Source organism: Nicotiana sylvestris, chromosome 10, assembly GCF_000393655.2.
Source record: "Nicotiana sylvestris chromosome 10, ASM39365v2, whole genome shotgun sequence".
Lineage (NCBI taxonomy): Eukaryota > Viridiplantae > Streptophyta > Magnoliopsida > Solanales > Solanaceae > Nicotiana > Nicotiana sylvestris.
Window position 1 is genome coordinate 143,897,036 of NC_091066.1, and position 23,218 is coordinate 143,920,253.

General features: G+C 32.5%; 2 protein-coding genes across 2 annotated transcripts; one reads left to right on the forward strand and one right to left on the reverse strand.

Annotated features, from left to right (window-relative positions):
- Positions 1–1,424: 1,424 nt before the first annotated feature.
- On the forward strand, positions 1,425–2,552 carry LOC138880063 (uncharacterized). Its single transcript, XM_070159714.1, has 4 exons — positions 1,425–1,959; positions 2,065–2,067; positions 2,150–2,229; positions 2,352–2,552. Exons 1-4 carry the CDS (start codon positions 1,425–1,427, stop codon positions 2,550–2,552), a joined length of 819 nt encoding a protein of 272 aa, XP_070015815.1.
- Positions 2,553–14,653: 12,101 nt separating this feature from the next.
- On the reverse strand, positions 14,654–16,015 carry LOC104244499 (protein ALP1-like). Its single transcript, XM_070159715.1, has 3 exons — positions 15,620–16,015; positions 15,187–15,412; positions 14,654–15,108 (listed from the first exon to the last, which is right to left on the reverse strand). The coding sequence occupies exons 1-3, from the start codon at positions 16,013–16,015 to the stop codon at positions 14,654–14,656; spliced, it is 1,077 nt and encodes a 358-aa protein (XP_070015816.1).
- Positions 16,016–23,218: the final 7,203 nt, after the last annotated feature.

A 23,218-nucleotide genomic window follows, 5' to 3' on the forward strand; every position in this document is an offset into this window, starting at 1 on the left:
GGTGTTGTTAGCTAAGTAAAGAGTAATGTAGAAATATCAAGAAAACTACACTAGTAACATTTATTGTTAAATAAGATTAAAATGGTGTTGGTGGTGTTTTTCATGTATAAGATAATAGATGCGTGTATAACCATTGGCGAAAAGTGATATGATATAGCTTGTTACGATGTTTACGACATACAGTTAGGTTGCATGTAAGGCAATTTTATTGAATCATCTTGTATAATAATTCTTTTCTTATCAACTTGATGCCTATTTACCCTCATAAATAAATTAACCAAACAATTAGGCCTATTAGATTAAAAGCAAGTATATGAGAATGAAATGAGGTGTACAAGCATAAATTGCAATACTTTATATCAATGGTAAGTAGAAATAGAATTTGCACTAAATAAAAATAATAAAAATTCTTCAAAAAATATTTCTTCCCTTCATAAATCATTCTTGTTAGTTTCATATACAATTCATTCTTTGGCATATATATATGTTGTATTTGCTAAAAACAGTATTAATCATATTTTTATTCTTTTCTTTGAATCAGAATAGTGTGGATGAATATAATTTATACTCGGAAATTATAATCGACGGGCAATATTTAATAAATTGTGAATCCTTTAAAAAAAAAAATTAAAGGCATCCTAAAAATGTGAATTCCTCAGGATTTTCATATAAAATGTGTAGATATAACAAACAATTTGTGAAAAATCCATAATACTATTACAAATATTTTGCGCAATTAGGGATGCGTTCGCGTACCCTGATTATATTTTTAAAAGCAAAATCGGATTATGCGTACGCGCAATTTCGAGCGAATATTTAATAAAAGGGATTTCTTCGAGGATGTAAAAAAAAATTTCATATAACCCGGGATGTGCAGTTCACTGTTTAAATATAAGGGTGGTGACGTTCTTAATTTTATTTTAAATCACGAACATATGAATTTGTAATAAAGGATATAATATGGTCAATTATATTGTGTACACGTATGCGTGACATGATCCCCGTAATTATGGAAGGTATATAATACGAATATACGTACGCGTAATTCGTTTATATAATTGTAAATAATAAGTAAAAGCGGTAGTAAAATCATGAAATAAAAAAAACGTATTTAGTAAAATCAAAAAAATAATTAAGCCAATAATAAAAACAGTTAAGTGACCGTGCTAGAACCACGGAATTCGGAAATGCCTAACACCTTCTTCCGGATTAACAGAATTCCTTACTCAGGATTTCTGGTTCGCAGAATAATAAACAGAGTCATATTCTCCTCGATTCAGGGATTAAAACCGGTGACTTGGGACGCCTTAAAATTCCCAGGTGGCGACTCTGAAATAATTAAATAAATCCCGTTTCGACTGTCCTTCAATTGGAGAAAACTCCCCACGCGCCCCGCGGGCGCGGTAAAAAGGAGGTGTGACAGTATGGATGACAATTGTGCTTGGAGTTTCAAATCTTCTGCCGTTTTCAAGGCAAACATATTCAAAGTGAGAAGTTACAATAATAATCACACATGCGGCTATGGTGAAAGATACTTAACACAACGTCAAACTACTTCAGGTGTAATTGCTAGTATAGTCAAGGATAAGTATGTTAATCCAAAAAAGGTTTACACCGCAAATGATATAATAGAGGACATACAAAAGCAACACGGGATTGAAGTGAGCAACATGAAAGCATGGGGAGCTAAAGAGATAGCAATGGCAATGATAAGAGGGAGTCCGAGTGATTCATATAAGGAGTTGCCGAAGTATTTTTATATGTTGGAGCAAACAAATCCAGGAACGGTTACAAAGTTGCACAAATCAGAAGATGGATGCTTTCTTTATGCATATGTTTCGCTATATGCATCTATCAAGGGCTGGGAACATCGCAGACTGATAATGGTTGTTGACGGAAGTTTCCTTAAAGCAGCATATAAGGGTACCATCTTGACTGCTTGCACACAGGATGGAGCTGGTGAGTTGACTGCATCTACCTTGTTTCTGCAGTTTGTATAATATTGTAGTTTCATGTATAAAAGTGTATAGGATTTCACAACTGTTGTTTTTATAAAATTTGCAGTTGGTATAAAGTTGTATAATTGTGTATAACTGTGTATAAGATTTGTATAATTGTCTGAATCCTAATATCTATTTTATATAAACAGGAAAAATCCTTCCACTTGCATATGCAATTGTAGATTCAGAGAATAACAAATCTTGGGAATGGTTCTTTGTCCAGATAAAGGTCACTTTTGGAGTTAGGGAAGGGATGTGTATAGTTTCAGATAGAAATGAAAGCATCTTCAATGCCACAAAAGCTGTGTACCCAGAAGTACCACACTGTATTTGCATTTTCACTTGTGGCAGAATGTAAAGCGCACAATCAAGAAACATCACAAACAATTGAAGGATATCTTCTTTGCTTTGGCTAGAGCTTACACGATAGAGAAGTTTGAGTATCATATGACAGAGATGTGCAAAATTGATCCGAGGGTGCAACCTTACTTGTTCGAAGTTGGCTACGAAAGGTGGTCTAGGGCATATTCCAAAGTGAAAAGGTCATGGTAATGACTTCCAATATTGCAGAGTCAATTAATGCAGCTAACAGGGATGCTAGAGAGTTACTAGTAATGCGATTGCTGGAGTACATGACAAATTTGCTACAACAGTGGAATAACAAAAACAGAAAAAGTGCAATGGAGACATCTACAGAGCTTGGTGAAAAGTATGACAAACTCCTTCGGGAAAATCTGATTGCATCGGAGCAAATGACGGTAAAATTAATCAAATATAATGATGCTTGGCACTGCTGACTTGCATTTTACTGCTTGTATAACTATGTATAACTCTATATATTAATGTATAATGTTCTTTAACTTTTTTTAAAAAAAAATCTTTCCAAGTGAGTCGTGCTGCGGAGCAGTTATATATTGTATTTGAAGGGGTAAGGCGAAACATAGTGTGCCTTGAAGAGGGAACATGCAGTTGCGGAAAATTTCAAATGGATGAACTTCCATGTCCGCATGCTTGGGCGGTTTTGAAGAACCAGCAGCTGAAACCTGGACAGTATTGCTCTTTTTACTATAAGAAGGATAAACTCCTTAGAACTTATGAATTTCCAGTGAATCTGATGCCAGATAAGAGTTTATGGGTAATCCCAATAGAGGTGATGGAAGATGTGATCCTACCACCTAAAGGGAGAAGGAATGCAGGAAGGACAAGAAACGAAAGACTCAGACCTGCTTCAGAAAAAGAGTCTACGAGGGCGTTTTCATGTTCTATGTGTGGACAAGGTGGTCACAATAGAAAAACATGTAAAAATCGACCAAAATAAATAGTTGGAAATATAACACTTCCTATTACAGTTGTTGTCATGTTGAGTAGTTAAGTTTCACAAACAATAGAGTTATAAATGTTGAGTAGTTAAGTTTCACAAGCAATTAAGTATTGAAGGGTGAAGGGGCAGATTCACTATTCGTTAAGATTTTGAACTGGAAACATCAGATTTGTCCATTATTAAATTTCAAAATTTCCTCAAAATTATTCCATAGGTGTAGATAATTTTTGCTATTCCTCATCAAGTGCGTGTGTATTTGTAAGTCTGTCATGCCATATGTTGAATTGTCCATCGCTGGTAACTGGGAAATGGGAGATTTGGTCTCCTTATATGATCTTAAATAATTGTAGCTAGCTTTTGAGGTTGCTTTAGGCCAAGGCACATTCTCTTATGAAAATATTCATTAAAATGTAATTCATTCACAGCCACAACGTGTAATGACTACCACAAATTACACAAAAATAAAAACATCTATAATATCCTTTAAGGTTATCTCACAAGTAGTAGAATAGTACTTAGACAAAACTATGCAACAACTCTTGATACATAGAAAAACTACAGTAAAATGGAAAAAACAGAACTACTTTCTCGGTCGTCCCCTCTTCCTCTTCCTGAAAAGTCTCCCTGTGATTTCATCACCACTAATTGCACCGGACTGCTATTTTTTCCTTCCATAATCCCACAACAGAGATCTCCACCTGGTGCGAAGTGTCTCAATGTCAAAATTATCTTTTCGAATTTCCTTACCAAGGATGAAATACTCAGCAAAGCCAGCAACAAAAGCCCCACAATCACTGTAATTAAAAAGAAACAAATCAGATTCAAATAGGTACACTAATAGTAAAATAGTAAAACAATTGAGATTAACCTACCATTTGATCTGGTGGGGCACATTATTAACCAGATTAATCTACAAAGCATCAGAATGGGATTTATCAGTATATGCACCATTGTTCCAATCAATGCCCTTCTTCTCGACATAAAAATCAGAACTCTTCAAGAAGTAAGGTATCAGAATTGCATAAGGTAATGCAGCATCCAAAACAAGTCTATCATTAATAGCTCCACGGTTAGAGTCATATATGTGGATGCACCTATCTATGAACGTAAACAACCCCAAAACCCAATGGCCCAATTTTGCTCTTCTGCGCTTCACAAAGATAGGGAATAAGACGTGGTCAACAGTGTGTCACGGTACATTTGCATCATAATAATATCCTCTAATGTACTCTTCTATCTCATTCCCTTCAGGAATCACCGAAGGATCTTCATTTACTTTGAAATCTTTATACAGGGAGTTGATTTTGTTACCAAAGGCAAAGTCTGTTTTAGTAAACCGCATGGCGACACTCGGCCCATATTTTCCCCTCTTCCTCAAATAATAAAAGAGGACATCCAAGTGCTGAGACAAGAAATAAAACAGAACAACTATCACTACCAGATTTTTTAAATATAGAAATTTATACACTATTATACAGAGATATACATATTTATACAAGGTTATACAATCTTATACTGTGATTATACAAAGCTATGTATACACTATGGGGGTCTCAAACAATAAAGATATGCAACAAATAAAAAAAGGCATTAGAACAAAAATTGATTAAATATCGTGTCAATCAAAGGTCGACCACAATATGCAAGTGAGTGAAACCAATCCTTCATGGTCACATGACACGAGTCAAAAGTAAAAGCTTCTGCAAGCTTATTTACTTCATCGGGATATATATTTTTGGCACTTCAAATCACAAAAAATAAAAAGTAATCAGAACTACATTCATTGACAAGTATAAAATCAGAACATGAAAGATTAAAGAAAGTGAAGATACTTTCGCCTCGTATCCATCCCATAATCAACAAACGCGCAAAACTCTTTAGCCAATGGTGACAATGGATCAAAATCATCAATTTCGATCGTGAAAGGATGTTTGATATCAAAAATAATCTTGTGCGCCGATCCTGATGCTCCTGAATCAAAACTGGCAAATATGGAGATTTGGCATATTTTTCTGGTATTTTCTGTCGAACTGACTGTTCAGGAGAAATGTAATCATCTTCTACGTCTATGATGGATTGTTTGTGAAGCACAATTTGGGACATCTGTAGCGCAGCTAAATCTTCATCGCCAATGTCATCCCAAAATGTGCCACCCTTGACATCACATGTTGCCCTTTAGACAGAGAAAACAAATAATAAAAAAACTTTAAAAATGAAGAAAAGAAAAATCAGACAAAAAAAGATAAAATGCAGAACAAATACCATGATCAACACCATCAATAACTCCCTCGTCAGCTAGCACGTTATCTTGATTCACTTGATTGACAAAGTCAGCAACAACATCATATTGATAGCCATCAAATTCGCCGAGACCAGATGTATTGTCCTCAGACATGCGCTGAGGAATCTAATAAAAAATAATAGAAAGAAAAGGCATGTTGAGTGATGATTCAGAGAATGCATAACTGTTGAGTGATTTGGTTTTATCAGTAAACAATTACCTTAGAATCAGTAACATCCTCCCTCGTTTGCTTGTTTTCCTTCATATTCAGAAAACTGAACACTTTTTCAAAGGAAGAAGCTACATAATTGTTGAGTGTCGTTACTGTATCAGTCAACTACAAAAAAAAAAAAGCAAATCAACAACCATGTTTATAACCAAAAAATCATGTATATACAAAAAGTACTGATAAACTACAGAAAAGCTAAAGGTCCGGTACCTTTCCAACAGCACTCCTTAACCTCTCAACTTCAGCATTCAACAGATCAATGCGCACCAAAGGATCATAACTCGGGTTAGGCTGTCGATCCATATTATGAGGAAAAGGTCGTTTAGACTGTTGTTCCGTATTCTGAGGATAAGTTCGTTTAGACTGTTGCTCCATATTCTGAGGACAAGGTGGAGATGTAGCGACAGAATCATTAGTGTGAAAGGCAGGCACCACAGGCACCTACCCTGATGCAACATCATCGGCATTAACTTCAAAAAGTGTGTCGATATTCAGAGTTGACATCTCTTTACAAGTAGGGGAAATATTCCTATAGTTCAACTACAAGAAGAAAAACTGGATTACAATAGTAGAAAAAGGAAATTGTGACATATTCATAAATATACATACAGAAAAACTGAAATCATATATGAAGAAGTATTATGGTACAAAATGTTTACCTTGTCGATACTACACATGATCACCCTGCCAGTCAAATCCGTATATGTTGGAGTTTCAATCACTTTCCAATTAAGAATGCGTGGCACATTTGTGCCAACGCGAACAGCTAGATGCTTGTCAACCATAGAGCAACACTCAAAAAACCATATTTATAATGCAAGTGGCAAACCTCCAAGCCTATACATTGTCAAATAGTCACATTGTCTGTCCCTCATTGTCCTTAAAATATCTTCAAATGACTTTTTTCCCCAAGCATACGTCTGATATTGACCACTTTCAATGACATCAAAATCATCTTTGTTGTTTCCATGATTATTGGCATCTGAGAATATGAAATGATGGACAAACACCATCAAGGCCATCTTGAACGCATCTTCGTCCGACTTCCAGTCCTTTTTCTTGAAGCGATCAAGAAGCTGCCCCCTCGTTATAGCCTTTTTTCCATCTCCTGAAAAGTACTCTTTTAGCAACCTATTAACATCTGGTTTGTCATAGAAAGTGGTGTCGTCTTCTACACACTTCAAACCAGTGATAACAGCAAACTCTTCAATGGCAAAATGCAGCAAACAACCATTAATTTTCACCCACAACTCCCTTTCCCGTCCTGGGATGACTTTCCTCAATAATATACAATGAATAAGTTGATTTTGAATTTTAAATTGAGGGAGGTCCAAGAAGTACCCAAAACAACTAGCGCGGAACATTTGAAACTGCGTGTCAGTCAAACATTGCTTCAAAATGCTCACAATATCAGTTTCAGTATGGGAACTAATCCTGTTGTGGAAATAATCAACTGGTTGTATATAGAAGTCCCCAACCTTGCATATGGAAAAAATAACAAGAAATAGATCAGGAACAAAAACTATACTAAAAAGTTTTATAAAAATGTATAAATCAGTGTAGTAGTACTTGTATAAAGATGTATAAACACCTGTATAACTTTGTATAAAATTGTATAAGCATGTATAATTTAATAGCAACACATGGAATACCTTCAACTTAGCTTTTCTCTCATTCAATTTGCAGCGAATAGCAAACCTTTGTTCTTTCGATATGCAATCAAGACCACTCTCACCATCGTCCTTGATTTTTCTCCTTTCCGGTTTAACATTGGGGACTACATCATCTTCATTAACCAAATCAACTTTTAGCTTTTCTTTTGATTTTTCAGGTCTCCCACATTTCTTGCTCCTTATTCTAACGATGTTAACCGGAGTAGGAGTATTACTTGTTTGCGAACGAGTCATTCGACTGCTCTCTTGTTGCAACTTTTTTGTAGGAGCAGGAGACTCAAAATCATCATCGGGAGCCTGGACATGCATATTCGCTTCAGAAGCAGGGGTTGAGGGCAAGTCCCTCGATGATTTAACTAGAGTGGGAGAATTCCTTGTTTGCGAACGAGTCATTCGACTGCTCTCTTGTTGCGAGTTTTTTGGAGGAGCAGGAGACTCAAAATCATTATCATGTGGCGCCTGGACATTTACATTAGCTTTAGAATCAGGGCTTGAGGGCAAGTCCCTCAATCGTTTCGCATAATCGAACTTAACGTCTTTTCCAGCAACCTTCATTTTGCTTTTAGAAGCAGGAATTTTTGAACGCATTGTCTACAATAAACCAAACAAACAAAGTTTTAACAAAAGTGAAGACAACTGAAGGAAAACACAAAAATCAAAATGTAACAAAACTCAAAAGTGAACCAAAAATAAAGGCCATGAACACAAAGCAGAGGCCAATTTTCCCAAATTGTAACAAAAATAAAAAAATAAAAAATTCTACCCTAAAATTCGAAATAACAAAGCATGCAAACTGAAAACATCAAGTTTAAGCCTAGAACTGAGATAGAAGGAACACAAAATCAAACGAATAACACAACAACATTGTAAGAAAATAGGCATAATCAGAAAAGCAAAAAAAAAACTAAAAATAAAACAAAATTCAAAACCAAAACTGTGGTAAAAGCATAAAATGAAACGAAAATTACCTGAAAATAAGATTGAAAGCTCGAAAAAGTACTTGAACCCAACAATGGAGGTCGGTTATCGTCGGCTCTGAGAAAGCGTGAGGAAGAGAAACAGAGAAATTGAAATTTAAAATATTAAAATCGTTGTTTTAAATTGTGGGCTACTGGGTGAAAACTAAATTTCATAACATATACAATCTAGGCTAAGCCAGGTAAGAGCTTCAAATATGGGTTATTTTCGAATGGGTTGTATGGCCCAAGTGATATATAATGTAATTTCTTCTTTATTTATCTATTTGTATTCCTATATTACTTATAAAAGCAATTTTATCACGAGTTTCATACCCGTGAAAACTAAATTATTCTTTTACTATTGATACACAGAGAGAAATAATCTACGCGAACAAGAAAAAATTGTTTTAGCAGCAATTGTTCGCAGACTTTTTTTTTAGAAACGGGGCGAACTTATCAAAGAATAAAAAGCAACAAATTCTACTACTACAAGATTAAAATCAGATGTGAATTAGCAAGGGAATTAGTATGTGAGATAGAGATTTTTCAAACTCTTTTCTTTCCATTATATAAAACCCTTGGTCGAGCGAATGTCTTTGGAATTTGAAAAGTTTTTGATTTTTTTTTTTATAGAAAAGTATGATTGATTTTTAAAGCATGCTTTAATTATAATGTTCATTGGTTTTGAAATCAAATATTATGTTACTGATAAGTAATATCATTGATTTTCAATTTAAAAGATTGTTGTAGTTTTACCAAGGCAACTGTTTTTTTTAATGATTTTTCCTTCTTGTATGTAACTTTTAGTAAATATAATAACTTGTTCTTTCATATATTTATATTAATAAATTTAATTTTTGCTCTCTTATATATAAATAATTGACTAAAGATTTACGTGCGAGGCACGTACATAGAGACTAATATTTATATTAAAAGTGTGAACTCCTTAATGTAAAAATTAAATTACCATTTTACCCCTTTTAAATACCTAATTATGGCAATTAAGAAGGTAAACCTAACGCAACTAATGAAAGGTAAGGTTGCAACGATTGATGACATTATAATGGAATATTAAAGTTGCAACGATTGATGACATACATTATAATGGGTCATTGAAATTGCATAAGTGCCTTTTGGATTACAGAAAAGTCTTTCCATGTAAAACTGACATAATAGAGTCAGGATCAAGCGGTAAACAACAAGACGGAAGGTTACGGTAAACCTGCAAGAATTAGTTTCATTGCTAGATTCTACCACAAGCTATTCCTTTCCTCATTATTACCATTCCTGAAATGATGCATTGTTTTCCTTCCTTTACTCATTTTTATGCAACTTTCTTTTGATTATTTTGCTTTTCAAGTTTTCTATTTTTTTGTTGTCACGTCCCAAACTACCCCATAGACGTGACTGACACTCAGCTAACTCAGCTAACACCACATGTCAGGCGAACCCCTTTCTTAACGTTTAACCATTTACACAACCACTGGAAGAAAAAATACAGACCTAATAATATTATTAATAATTAAAGTGGAGATGATTATCGCCAATACCCTAGTCAATTGATAGAAAAATCAACAATCATTCAATTAATAAAACTCTAGCTCAAATCCCACACTAAAACTCTAGCTCATTCAATCTAACAGAGTAATATGAGGTTTATTGACGGGTTTGCAAACCCCAAAGAAAAAAAGAAATAACTAACACGAACTAGGTAAGTCTGAAACGAAAGCCTCCACGAACAATGTGGTGGCTCACCTCAGCAATAGGATCCACTCGAACAAACTCGTCATTTACTACCTCTATCTCCCGCAACGGTATCTGCATAGAGATGCAGGTAAGGAGTGAGTTATACGTAAATATAACCCCGTAAGATCCTCGATCCGTCACTTTAAATACCTCTGGAACAAGTGTTAGAAAATACAAACACACTGCAAACATGAATAATATAGTAAATATGATAATTATACAATAACTCAATATATGTGTATCAACAGAGTTATTAAGAATTAACCAACAAGGATACCCACTAAGGACTTATCATAATTGCAGCGAAAGAAATTTACCAACACACTTACGAGTCCACAATGACACCACAATGCCTCAAATATGTAACATAGCATACACAATGCTCGGGTGATGTACAAAGGCATACACAATGCTCCAACATCATGGCGCACAACCGTACCAAACTCAACATCATGGCGCACAGCCGTATCAAACTCAACATCATGGCGCACAACCGTATCAAACTCAACATCATGGCGCACAACCGTATCAAACTTAATATCATGGCGCACAGCCGTATCAAACTCAACATCATGGCGCGCAACCGTATCAAACTTAATATCATGGTGCACAGTCGTATCAAACTCAATATCATGGCGCACAACCTTATCAAACTTAATATCATGGCGCATAGCCGTATTACACTATCAAACAACTTATAAAATAATATTTTTTTCATAAAATAATATATTTGCGGCTAGTCTAAGACCACCGACTCTACCAAGCGCACGCTTGTCCCAATACATGGACCAGGCAGAGAAAACACACTTTCAAAACGAGTTTTAGAAAAGCAAGCATCAAAGCTTAAAGTCTCACTTACCTCGCTAAATGGCATGTACCCAGGGGCGGATCTATGTAGAGGTGACGGGGTGGTACGCCACCCGATCGCTCGGATAGAATTTCATGTACGGATTGGTGTTTCACTAGTATTTCACGTAGAAGAGGTATATAAATAATTAGTGGCACTCTAGGTCACAAAATGGCTATAGGTGCCATGGGCAAAGTAGCCCTTCCCAAGCCCAATAATACACAAGATCGATCCTCTTCTCACCCATATTGAGCCATTTTCTTTTTTATGTTCCTTCTTTTCATATTGTTTTCTTTTCTCCTCTTTTTCTTAACTTCTTTTATGTTCATTTTTATATTTTTCCTCCATATACAATCTCATTTTTATTAATTCTTTAGATTATAAAAGTATATTTGCCTATGTTTTCTTGTTCTTGGTCTCAAATTTTTTTATTTGAATATATTTTTAATAATTTTTCTTTTTTATCTAGCTAAAATTATTTTTTTCTTGAAAGGACCAAATATATTTAGTTTTGTTATCATGTACTATTATTTATGCACCAAAAGATTTTGTAAAGCAAACCAAATTAACTCAAAATGGATCGAACCTAACCGAACCGAATTAATTTAAAATATAGCGAACCGGCCAAATGCATGTATACTCAAATTCAACTTTTTTGACTACTGGTAAGTTTATATTAAATACAGTGGCACCCGTAACCATCAAATTCTGGATCCGCCTCTGCATGACCCCGACCTTGCAACGTCCAAAACATCAACTAAATAGCCTTCATGTCCTCTCTCTATCCAAAATACTCAATAACATGTCTGAATTAATTTAGGTGAACCATGTTCATAATATTTGGACAAGTCAAAGTTAAAGTCAATTATAAGTCAACTAATAAAATCCTGAAGTAAATCACAAAAATTTGATTACGTATAATCTTATGAGTTCAAATACATGTTTAAGTTTCAATCTTATTGACAACTGACGGGTCAATTCTCATTTTTCCTAAATTTTAAGCTTGTAATTATACATCATTACTATATACCTCAATGTCATATTCTTAAAAGTATAAACATATCTCAATATCTGACTCTATTCAATATTAAATTACAGTTCCCCACAAAGTAGTACATATAGAGTAGTAATAATACTTCTGGAATAAAAATTAAAATATATTAATACTAAAGATACCAAACAGTATTTTTATGGGTAATGTCCATTTGATCCCTTAATAACGAGTTCTCAGTTTGAACTTTGAACTCATATTCTTACACTTGATTTTAATTGCTCCAATCATTACCATATCATGATTGATATACTATCTCATAATTACTACTTGGCCTAAATAAATTGAAATTGTATTCCAAAGTTTAATAGTACCTGAAGCCTTTGAAAATATTGAGAAATCTCCCCAGAAAATCTCTTTGTGCGCCGCCGCTCTTTTCCCCAAGCTCTTGTGCATGTTTTCTTTCTACTGCTAACACTGTGTTTGGATCATTGTTCCCCAACGTTTTATAATGTATCGTATTGTATTGTACTGTAATGTATTGTATCGTTTTGATGGATACAACGTTTGGATAGACTGTATCGTTTGATGTTGTTAAATAACATCTTTATTGTTTGGCTTGACTGTATTGTATTGTACTGTACTGCTAAGTTTACTAAAATACCCTCAATTATTTTATTAAAGGTTAGAAAGAGGTATAACACTTAGACTAATGGTAGGGTCGAAGCATCTATATCTATGATTATTTTTTGCTATTTACATATTAAATGGCATGTACTTGTCAAAATATGTAGTACTAAATGCTATTCTTTGAAAAATGATATATCAGATCTAATACGGACACAAGTAGAAGATAACTAAACAACCACAATATAGAGAAAACACATGAAGTGGAATGATATTGTTCCATATCTCAAATAATTCCGAACTTAAAGTGCATAATATAATAAAAATTTCTAGCAACATGACATATAAAATTCATATCGATCTAGTCAAAGTCTATAAAATCCTCAATAGCTAAAGCACAAAAAATATTTAGTCTAACTCAATTGTCAGGTGACGACATCAAGGTTAGTAAAAGAAATTTGCGGTCTTCCAATGGACACCCAATCAGTGTGCAGCACAAGTCTGCATGTTTGCAAAGAAATATATAAGCTTTCATGTGCATACTAGGCTCTAAATCCAACACTTGTACCATTTGCCATATCTCACTCTCAGGAATAGGTGACATAGTTGAAAGGCGATTAATTGTATTAGCCAAATTATTCATCCCACCTCTCAACATATCAGTCATGCATTCAAGATGATCATGTTTAGATTTTTTATTCCTGCTAGAAGTCGGTACCTCTGAATATGCATTAGATTTACGTGCTTCCTGAGTTGATTGATATTGCTCATGTTGTCCATGTTCCTCGATATTTTCCAAAGAGGCAACATTCATGGAAATTAGCTCATCTACCCCATCAATAGTCAATGGATTATCACGTAATTTTCTCAAATTATTACAAGCACCCCTTTTTACCATATCTGCTCCAGTCTCAGCTTGCTTTCCAGTAGCTCTATCCCTTCCATATAGCTCAATTAGCTTATCATAATTTCTAATCGGCTTGTTTCTCCATTCAGCAGCTTCAGGCTTAGCCTGCACAAAAGAAAAAGTACAATATAATAATGCAAAAAATGAGACTGGATACCCAACAAGGATTTTTCCATAACTATTTAGAACAGTCTCATTCTTGTACATTTCAAACAGAGCAAGCACATCTTCTCGACTAGTAGTTGAGCATGAACACAATGCATTTATCCTCTATATCTTGATAAAACAGTTAAGCTGACCATATATTATCTTTTTGAGGATATATCCATCTTTTCTATTAGCAACTTATAGAATGATATGAGAGTATCCTTACCTCCCATGCACCACCCCAAAATAAACATGTTTTATTGCATAAACATAGATCAGAATCCAGTTTGTTAATGATAATACAAGAACTGAAGTTATCATCGTGGATTATGCGAAAGAACAAAACTGCTAAAAATTAATGTACCTGTATCAATTGATCCCATACTTCAGATTCAGTATTCCACATATTTGTGTTGGAATCCCATGCAAACCCGCTCATCCCATTTTGAAAGGTGTCATAACACTTGCTAAATTTTGTTTTAATATTTCTCATTCGGTTGTGAACTCTCTCCTTCTTAAAAACTTTATCTGGAAATTTTGATTGCATCTCTTTCACTATATTATCAATCGCGTGTGGAGTAAAAGTTCCACCAACCCTGTTTCCAAGTGTGTGCTCATGATAGAATGTATCAATTAAGGCATCATCCATAACATTTGACCAAATACAAACAGTGTTATCTGAAAGATTTTTGTCGCTTGAGGATGCCTTTGACTTTTTCGGCATATTGATAACTACATAATTAAGAGATATTCATAAGACTTAATGAAAAATTAAGCAGACATAAAATAAAATAAATGCCCAAATGAAATAAAATAAATGCATAGTACATAATACATTTTATTTAAACAATAGCCGAAATTAATTTCAAACAACATCAAATAAATAAACACGAAAAAATTTGTTGACTTTTTTTCTCCTAGAAGATTAAACTTGATAATTAGCCCACATGTCAGCTGTTATGCCATCTCTAATCAACTCCCCCTTTCTAAACTCCTCACTACTTTCCCTAGGATTTGGTGGTTCTTCATGCACATCATTATCATTCATAAGCTTCGTATCAACTTGTGCAAGTAACTCATCATTTGGATCTGCACCTCTTAAGTAGTTGTGCAAAATACAACATGAAAATATAATAAGCTTTTGGGTTTCAACACCATATGACGGTTCAGTTGAACTAGAAATTATAGGAAATCTCTTTTTAAGAACTCCAAAAGCTCGTTCAATAGCATTATGCAAAGATGCGTGTCGCAGATTAAATAATTCACGAGGATTTCGAGGTGGATTTCTTGAATACTCTTTCAAGTGATATCGCTCCCCACGATAAGGCATAATAAGTCCACTTCTCAACATCAATCCAGCATCAACAAGGTAGTATTTTCCTAAAGATAAAAAGTAAAAGCTTTAATTATTTATTCATCACATCTAACTTTCCTTATATAAATATATAAAATATTTACCTTCTGGAAGTTTTAGCGGGGCTTGTCTATTTAACGCTTCTTTCATGATTCTTGAATCAGATGCCGTCCCTTCCCAACCAGCTAACACATATGTGAATTTTAAATCAAATGTGCATGCAGCCAATACATTTTGTGTTGGATAATCTTTTCTTCCACGATATCTAGGTGCTTCACGTTGTGAAACTTTAACACGTATATGTGTTCCATCAATTGTACCAATACAATCCTGACATTATTATAATAAATTATATGCAATCAACCTTGAATTTAGCTAAAAGTTCAATAAAATTGTATTTGTGTTCACCTTAAAATATGGGTAGAATCTTGGGCTGCTGACAATTTCAGAAGGAACTTGAGAGCCATCAGGTTGTTTAATAAATTTTTCATATAACCCCAAGATCGCTCGTAGGACAATATGAAAATGACGACTAACCGACTCCCCAGATCGTCGAAAGATAAAAGCTAACTCGCGATTTGTCGTATTATGCGCTAACAGGTAAAGTGTTTTTGCAACTTGCTCTTCAACTGTAGCTTGAAGTGTTGGTCTAAGATCACCCTCTCTAACTAACATCTCACATAAATCGGTAAAAGCTAAAGGGGTCATTCTAATAATATTACGACAAAGTTCAGTTGAGAATAAATGACTCAATAATTCATGTCTAACTTGTTCACTTTCCAGTCGTATATCATGTGTGATCGTACGTCGGTCATTTTCAATTTCACGTACATAAGTCCAAAACCAAATAGCTACTAAGCAAGCAACATATGTAGCTAAAGAGCTCACTTGTTCCAATATCTGTCTATTATTTTGATTATTCTGATCAGCCATCTATAATAAAATTAAGTGAGATATATTAACCAATATCATAGATGAACTAACCAGAAAAAATACTGAAAAGATTCAACAAAGTGACAGCAGTAATACCAAATAATTGACAGAAAAAACAAGCAGACAAATACACCCCATTAGCAATCTGAAGTAGTTCAACATAAAACGCTATGAAAGTGATGTAAATTATACAAATACATAATGATATGAAAGTGATAACAAACAGACAAATACATAAAGTAGTTCAATGTAAGGAAAGTGACGTAATAAGAGCAATGATGCAACAGAAATAATACTATAATTCATAGTCGTCGATATTTATATTTCATATGTTTACAAAAGTGAATTGACTACAACGACTCCACTCACGAAAATAGATGAAAGAGAGGATACCGTCGTTGGAAAGAGACCTAACCTGTAAAAAGTTGGTTGGAAACTGGAAAGAGACGATACCGTCTGTTGACTTGCACGACAGAAACAAGATGAGACAAAGTACTTATTATGGTGAATATAAAATAAATAATAGGGTAAAGGGTAAAATTGAAATATAGAATAATAAGTGTGGGCATAATTGGAAAGGAAAATACGAAATAATCCCACCACACGGATTTGGTTGTTTCATAAAATGGGGTTATTCATTGTTTCGGAACAATGGATTAAACAATACGATACAATCAGTTTTATATAAACAATCAAAACAAACATTGTATGTGAGGTAACAATCCAATACAATACAACCGGAAACAACCGTCCAAACACAGTGTAAAAGCAACAATTATCATCTCTACACCCTAAGTTATTTTACACGAAAAAAAAAAGGAAAAGGTGGGTTCGGCCCATGTGTTATCCTTTTCGATCTAAAGCTACTTACCTCAAAATTTTAATTTTTAATATGTAATTAGTAACTATTTGTTTAATACACTATTTTATATCTATATCTATCTATATTATTATAAAAGTACGAATATTTTATGCTAAATGTTGGATGACTAAAATATCCTTGTAGCATTGACTTTAATACCCTTAAATATTTGTATAATTTAAGATTATAATTGTAAATCACTCAAGGGTGCAATTCTTTACTGATTTAAACTATACCTATGACGATCCTATAAATTTGATATTAGGTATAATTCTTTGTCGACTTAGTGGTTTTGGACTGCTCATCACCGACACATCAAATTAACCTTATTTTACAGAGTTGTACAAGATCGAGGAATCTTTCTTATTCGTTCACTTGGCAATAGAAGTTTTACTGTTTGAGAATGGTAAGGAAATACTAAGTTTTAATTTATTTAGAATAGGCTCTACATATATGGAATTTCTCATTAAATCAAAGAGAACATGGATCCTAAGAAATCTAAAAAATTCAACACCTTTTTGTTCCATAAAATTATATAGCACAAAAGTTTTCACTTATTTCAACCTTCATTATGTGTTTGCAGATTTACATAGATACAGAGACTATTGCATCTTCATTGGTGATCATGCATGTTGTTCCTACTTATATATTTTTTTCTTTGATTCGACTAACTTTGATATGCTATTATTTAATTTTTAAGGCTTTTTAATAATGCAGATAGACTCATGAACGTTCTTGCAGTCACGTCAAGCAGCACACATTCTTGGAATGTTGGAATACAAAATTAAAAAAATATTTTTGTTCCTTTTGGAGAAAATAAGCTATATTAAAGAACTATTTTTTACGTTGTTGTAAATTTTTTATCTTTAATAGAGAAAAAGATACGGAAGGGTATTCTAAAATCTTTGGAGATCAACGTAAAAAAATGAATTGATTTGTAATTTTTGGCTTCTTTCTTGCTTTTAATTATATGTTGATTATCTTTAGTTTCTTATGTATTAGATGCCAACCGAAGGCGGTTTTCTTTTCTTTTGTTCTTTTGATTTTGTCTATTTAATCTTTTGTTTAGTTCTTTTCTAAATGGTCATTATGTTGTCTTTGTGTAGGTGCATCTCACTTTGGTTATAAGATTTTGCACGCTTGGGGTTAACTTCGGGTATAAAAGTGTAAAAATAGCTATATTATTTTATTCACATATTTTGTTTTTCAAATAAAATATCCATCCAATAAATTAATTAGATGTATTTAAGCTTTCCATTGCTCAAAGACTAGTGTCGTATATAACAAGGCTAAAAGGATATTTTATGATTATTTGCCTGCCCAAATATTAGGTTTATGCCCGAATAATGAATTCCTTCAATAATTCAAATTTTTCTTTAGTAGTTTAAGTTTGCTTGAGTTCATGTCTCTATAATCTTTTAAATAACACATTGAAATTATTAGATTTTGTCACATGAAAGTTTACATTTCTTTTAACATAAAAAGTTTTACTTGATACACTTGAAGAGAAGTGATTAAAGGTTTGAGTTAATCATTCAATCCAACTAAAATAAAGGTGATAAGTTACAACTTCGACTATAAAATTTGAATCATGCACATGTATAGCTCAATCCTTATACGTGATATCTGATACTGGCTTAATGTTAAAATTTCACTAACTACCATGCTTAAGAATCATGACATATAAGCTTCGTAATACTTGCTATAGGATAACAGGAGGGTAAGAACGGCTATCTCTATATTTTTCGTTATTAATGTATCTTAATTTAAAGACATATGACTTTGATATCCTCATTGTTAAATATTATAATTACATGGCAAGACTATACGTTTTGAATACTTGTTCTGTTATGAAGTATTGTTGCATTGTTTAAGTGATTTTACAACTTTTAGCATAAATTTCAAAATGTTTAGTTCCATTGTTATTAGATTATTATCAAAAATTTATTATTGAGTTGGTTTGAAATATTTTTTTTAGGAATTGATTATTGAAGTTCATACATATTTAGTAACAAATAATTTTAGAATATTTACGCAATTGATTGTTTAATACTTTTGGTAAGATATTTTGTGCATCACATTTACAAAAATAACCTTATAATATTAAGCATAATAACTCATAATAAAAGGGCACAACCGGAATTCTAGATATTAGCCTTCTAATCCTATTAGTTTTAGGACAATACTACACGTTAGGAATCTTACATGATTAACTTTAGGAATCCTATTAGTATAATTACTTTCGGATGTCTAATTCATATAAAATTGAACAATCAAAATCCTTTCATTGACCTAAATTTCTGAATCTCTTTTCATGCATTAGGTCATATAGATGGCACATGATGTTTTTGCATGTATGACGTAATATAGGTCAATTATACAATTAAATATTTTTAGTCATGTAATCCTATTACTTTTAGGATATACTTCTTAAAAATTTCTATTAGTAATTTAATTTAAAAACATATTATAATGTCCTATTACTAATTTAGTTTGATAATGTATTGTATTGTCCAAATTTATTTAGAAAAAAGAGAAACTGTATTATTTTAAAAGCATAAATACAATATCAATATACCAAAATAGCCCTAAAATATTAAGCTAAAGAACTCATAAGGAAATGACATAAGTGTAATAACCTATTTTTTGGACTACAATACCTTCTATGCTAATTTTTAATATTTAAACTTTTAAAATGAATAAAATTTTATCTATTATATTCTTATTAAAAATATGTAGAAAAGTTTTATAAAATTAATTTCATAAGAATCCTCCGTATTGACAATACATTACCACTCCATAATGTCCAATACCAAGAAAAAATAAAAGTAATATTAAATGGACTGCATAAAGAGTTGAAATTGGGAAAAAGATACCCCCACGTTAATATATTTTTATTTTATATTTAAAGTATTTTTCTACTCAGATAATATATTTTAATCAATTTTTCGTGTAATATTGAAAAATATCAAATTATTAAAAATAATTAAAAAAATATTTAAGAATATAAATGTGTGATAAAGAGAAAAAATAATGATTGGTAAGAGTCAACACCACTAATGATTCTACAAGCATAACGATCTAAAAGTGAAATGTCATATCAATCTTTTACTCTTTGAAAATAAAATTTATGGTGGATAAAATTATAATTAAGGTTAAATAGTCAAACCAAGAGATGAACTAATATTAACATCTGAATCAACATAAAATAAATTATTTTTTATATTAAAGCAAAATAATTAAATTTTAAAATTAATATTTAGCAAGAGAATCTAATTCAATTATTTTTTAAATTCATCATATGAGTAAAATTCTTATTCAAATTTAAAAAAAAATCTTAGGGTACATAAATTTATTCCATAAAAGAGCGTTAGAACACAAAGTAAAAAAGAATAGTACATTATTAAGAATCAAAATGATATACGTGTCTGAGGAAGCACAATCAAAGCTAAATACTAATCAAGAACAGGATTTTCAAACTATATTATAAAGAGTCGACTCTGGTATAACATGATTATTCTTTGTAGATGCCTCCGGCGGAATTGAAATAATATTTCTATGTCATGTATTACTTGCAAATATCATATTAAGAGGCATGGTACTATTAACAATAATAGCAAGTGGTGTACCAATAACAATTTTATTGTGAGGACTTTAGATTTGATATACCTTTTTAAACAACTTAAATAATCATCACAAATATATCAAATCAGAGCAATGATGCTAAATTTATAAGGAAACCAAAATTGATAATATGGGATGAAGCACTTATGGCTAAGTGTCAAACGATCGAAATAATTGCCTAGAGTTCTAGAGATATATTAGATATTAATGAACCGTTTGGTGAAAAATTAATGGTTTGGGAGGTAATTTCTATCAAGTACTACCAGTAGTTTCAAAATCGACAAAAGTTGAGACGGTAAAAGCTATCTTCTCAAAGTTATACTTCTGGCCTCAAATGAAAAAGATTCAACTGACAAAAAATATAAAAGCAAGAATAGAATATGCCCATCATGCTACTGAAAAACTTAGATACGCCGAATAACTTATGTAATAGCACACATATGGTATATAGAAGTTTTGACAATAATATCATACATGCAAAAATTATGATACGGGTCAATGTATTTCTAAGTATATTCTTATCACTGAATTCAACTTTTATCTTCCGAAACTAAGGAATATTCTTTTAAATTTGTGTGGAAATAATTTTTAGTATGTTTATGTTTTGCAAATATAATAAATAAAGCGCAAGGGCATACATCCTAAATATTGGACTATATTTATCGCAGTATGTTTTCTTGCACGAACAATTGTATGTTGCACTTTCAAGAGGGATATCAAGATCGGCAACAAGAGTTATGGTTAAGGCAGAGCAACCAAAGCATTAGGATGAAACATATACGGGGAAAAAAAATTATCCACAAAGAAGTATTCGTTAATATGCCATCACATTAAAAACTTTTAAACTATAATACATAATTATCTAACTAACGTGACAATATTGATTATTTGTGTAAGTTTTGATGATGGTCTTTTATTATAAATTCATATATTATGCTAATGTAATAATATTTTTTGGCATTTGATGATTGTTGTGTTATTAAACATAAAATTTCTCTCATTATTAAATTTTATTATTCCTTCATATAAATAAATGTTTAAATCATCACGTGCCATTATTAATTAACGTGCAACGCACGTTCATAAATACTAGTATATTATAATAAATTTCCTCCCATTAGTTTACTAATTGAACCAATAGTTATAAATAAAACTGATTCTCAAATTTCATAATTTATTAGAATAAAAAAATATTCGAGTTATTACATTTGTGCTCTACATTCTCGATTTAGAACCTGAAGTTAAAAGCGTACAAACAATTCTTCACATTGCTCTCTGCGTAGGATGTACTGTGGGAGTACGAAAAGATGAGTGTAGGAGTACTATATCAATAATAGACATACGCCAAACATATTGTGTCGATAGAGATTAATTTATCTTACTATATATTACATGTGGTGAGATGGATAAGATCCCTCCACCCTTAACAGACGTCACGGCTTTGAGTCATGGGTATGGAAAAAATTCTGTTACGAAGTGTTTCCCCCTTGAATGAACCTTAACCGACGCGAATCCAAATATAATCAAGCTCCAATATAATACAAGTATGGACACCGGGTGAATAAGACCCCACAAAAAAACGAGAGTTGTATTTCTCATTTTACGAGTCACATAATCATATTCTTTGACAATAGACTTCTCGAAAAGAATTTATCGAAGAAATTTTTAGTCCAATCGACATATAGCAAAGAAATTTTGTCCATAGAGTTCTGCTTTACTTTTTTATGAGTTAAATAAAGTTACAGTACATCTTTATGCAGTTTTAATAAATATATTGAACCCAAAAACTATGTATTTAAAACCTTTATTTTAAATGCTATGTTTATTTTCCAACGTGGAGAAGTTAGGTATTTAGACATATGTAACGCGGTTGGATTTCTGTCATCTACTTTCATATTGAATATGGCTTGACCAAAGCAAAAATTCAAGACTGAAAGTCTCAAACAACTGCTTATAAAAACAAAATTGTTCGTGTAAGTTCATGAGTAGTAACTTTAACTATCTATCCTTTTTTCTCATTGGCGTATGACTATTTTTTTAGCTATCTTTCTATTGTATTAAGCTTCTTTATGTGAAACAAATTTATAAGTTATCTAATGAAGAATCGAAAAAAATTTGTTGTACAAATTTTGTAATTGTATTAATAGATGTATCAATTCTTTTAATATACTTTTTGTAGGCATGTAAATTTTATTAAAATTAAATCCATGAAATTCAAGATATATTGGTCCAAATAAATATATGGGCTACTATAATTGAATTAATTATATAAGTTCAATATATATGGATTAAATAAATAAGTCTTAATCCATTGGGCTAGTCCATTTAATCTTCATTAAGCCCAAGATGACATCTTCTAGAGGCCCAGTTTGGTGTCACGTGTCGAATGACATGGCGCGCCAAGTCAAGTGGAAGAGACAATAGGATCATGCCACGTGTCAAAATGACAAGGCATGCCAAGTCACGCTAAAAGGCCAATGAAATCGTGCCACGTGTGCAAGTGACATGTTATGGCCAATCAAATGCGGCCATGTCACACTTCAATTTGATTGGTCGGAAAGAGTTTGTTGATTGGTCGGAAAGAGTTTGTTTTTATCATAACTCTTCCCTTCCACAACTATAAATAGGGGTCTTCATAACTCAGAAAAAAGACCAAAGGTTATAACAAGAAGCAAGAAAGAGCTCGTGGATCAAACACCGCAAATTTTTCTACAAGT

What these genes read in the sequence shown, in the direction of transcription:
- LOC138880063 (XM_070159714.1), top strand. Translation starts at nt 1,425, where the DNA reads ATGGATGACAATTGTGCTTGGAGTTTCAAATCTTCTGCCGTTTTCAAG. An exon ending in GGTTCTTTGTCCAGATAAAG is followed by an intron (nt 2,230 to 2,351) that starts GTCACTTTTGGA and finishes CACTTGTGGCAG; the next exon opens with AATGTAAAGCGCACAATCAA.
- LOC104244499 (XM_070159715.1), bottom strand. Translation starts at nt 16,015, where the DNA reads ATGGCTGATCAGAATAATCAAAATAATAGACAGATATTGGAACAAGTG. An exon ending in TTCGACGATCTGGGGAGTCG is followed by an intron (nt 15,413 to 15,619) that starts GTTAGTCGTCAT and finishes TAATAATGTCAG; the next exon opens with GATTGTATTGGTACAATTGA. An exon ending in CCCGCTAAAACTTCCAGAAG is followed by an intron (nt 15,109 to 15,186) that starts GTAAATATTTTA and finishes TTTTATCTTTAG; the next exon opens with GAAAATACTACCTTGTTGAT.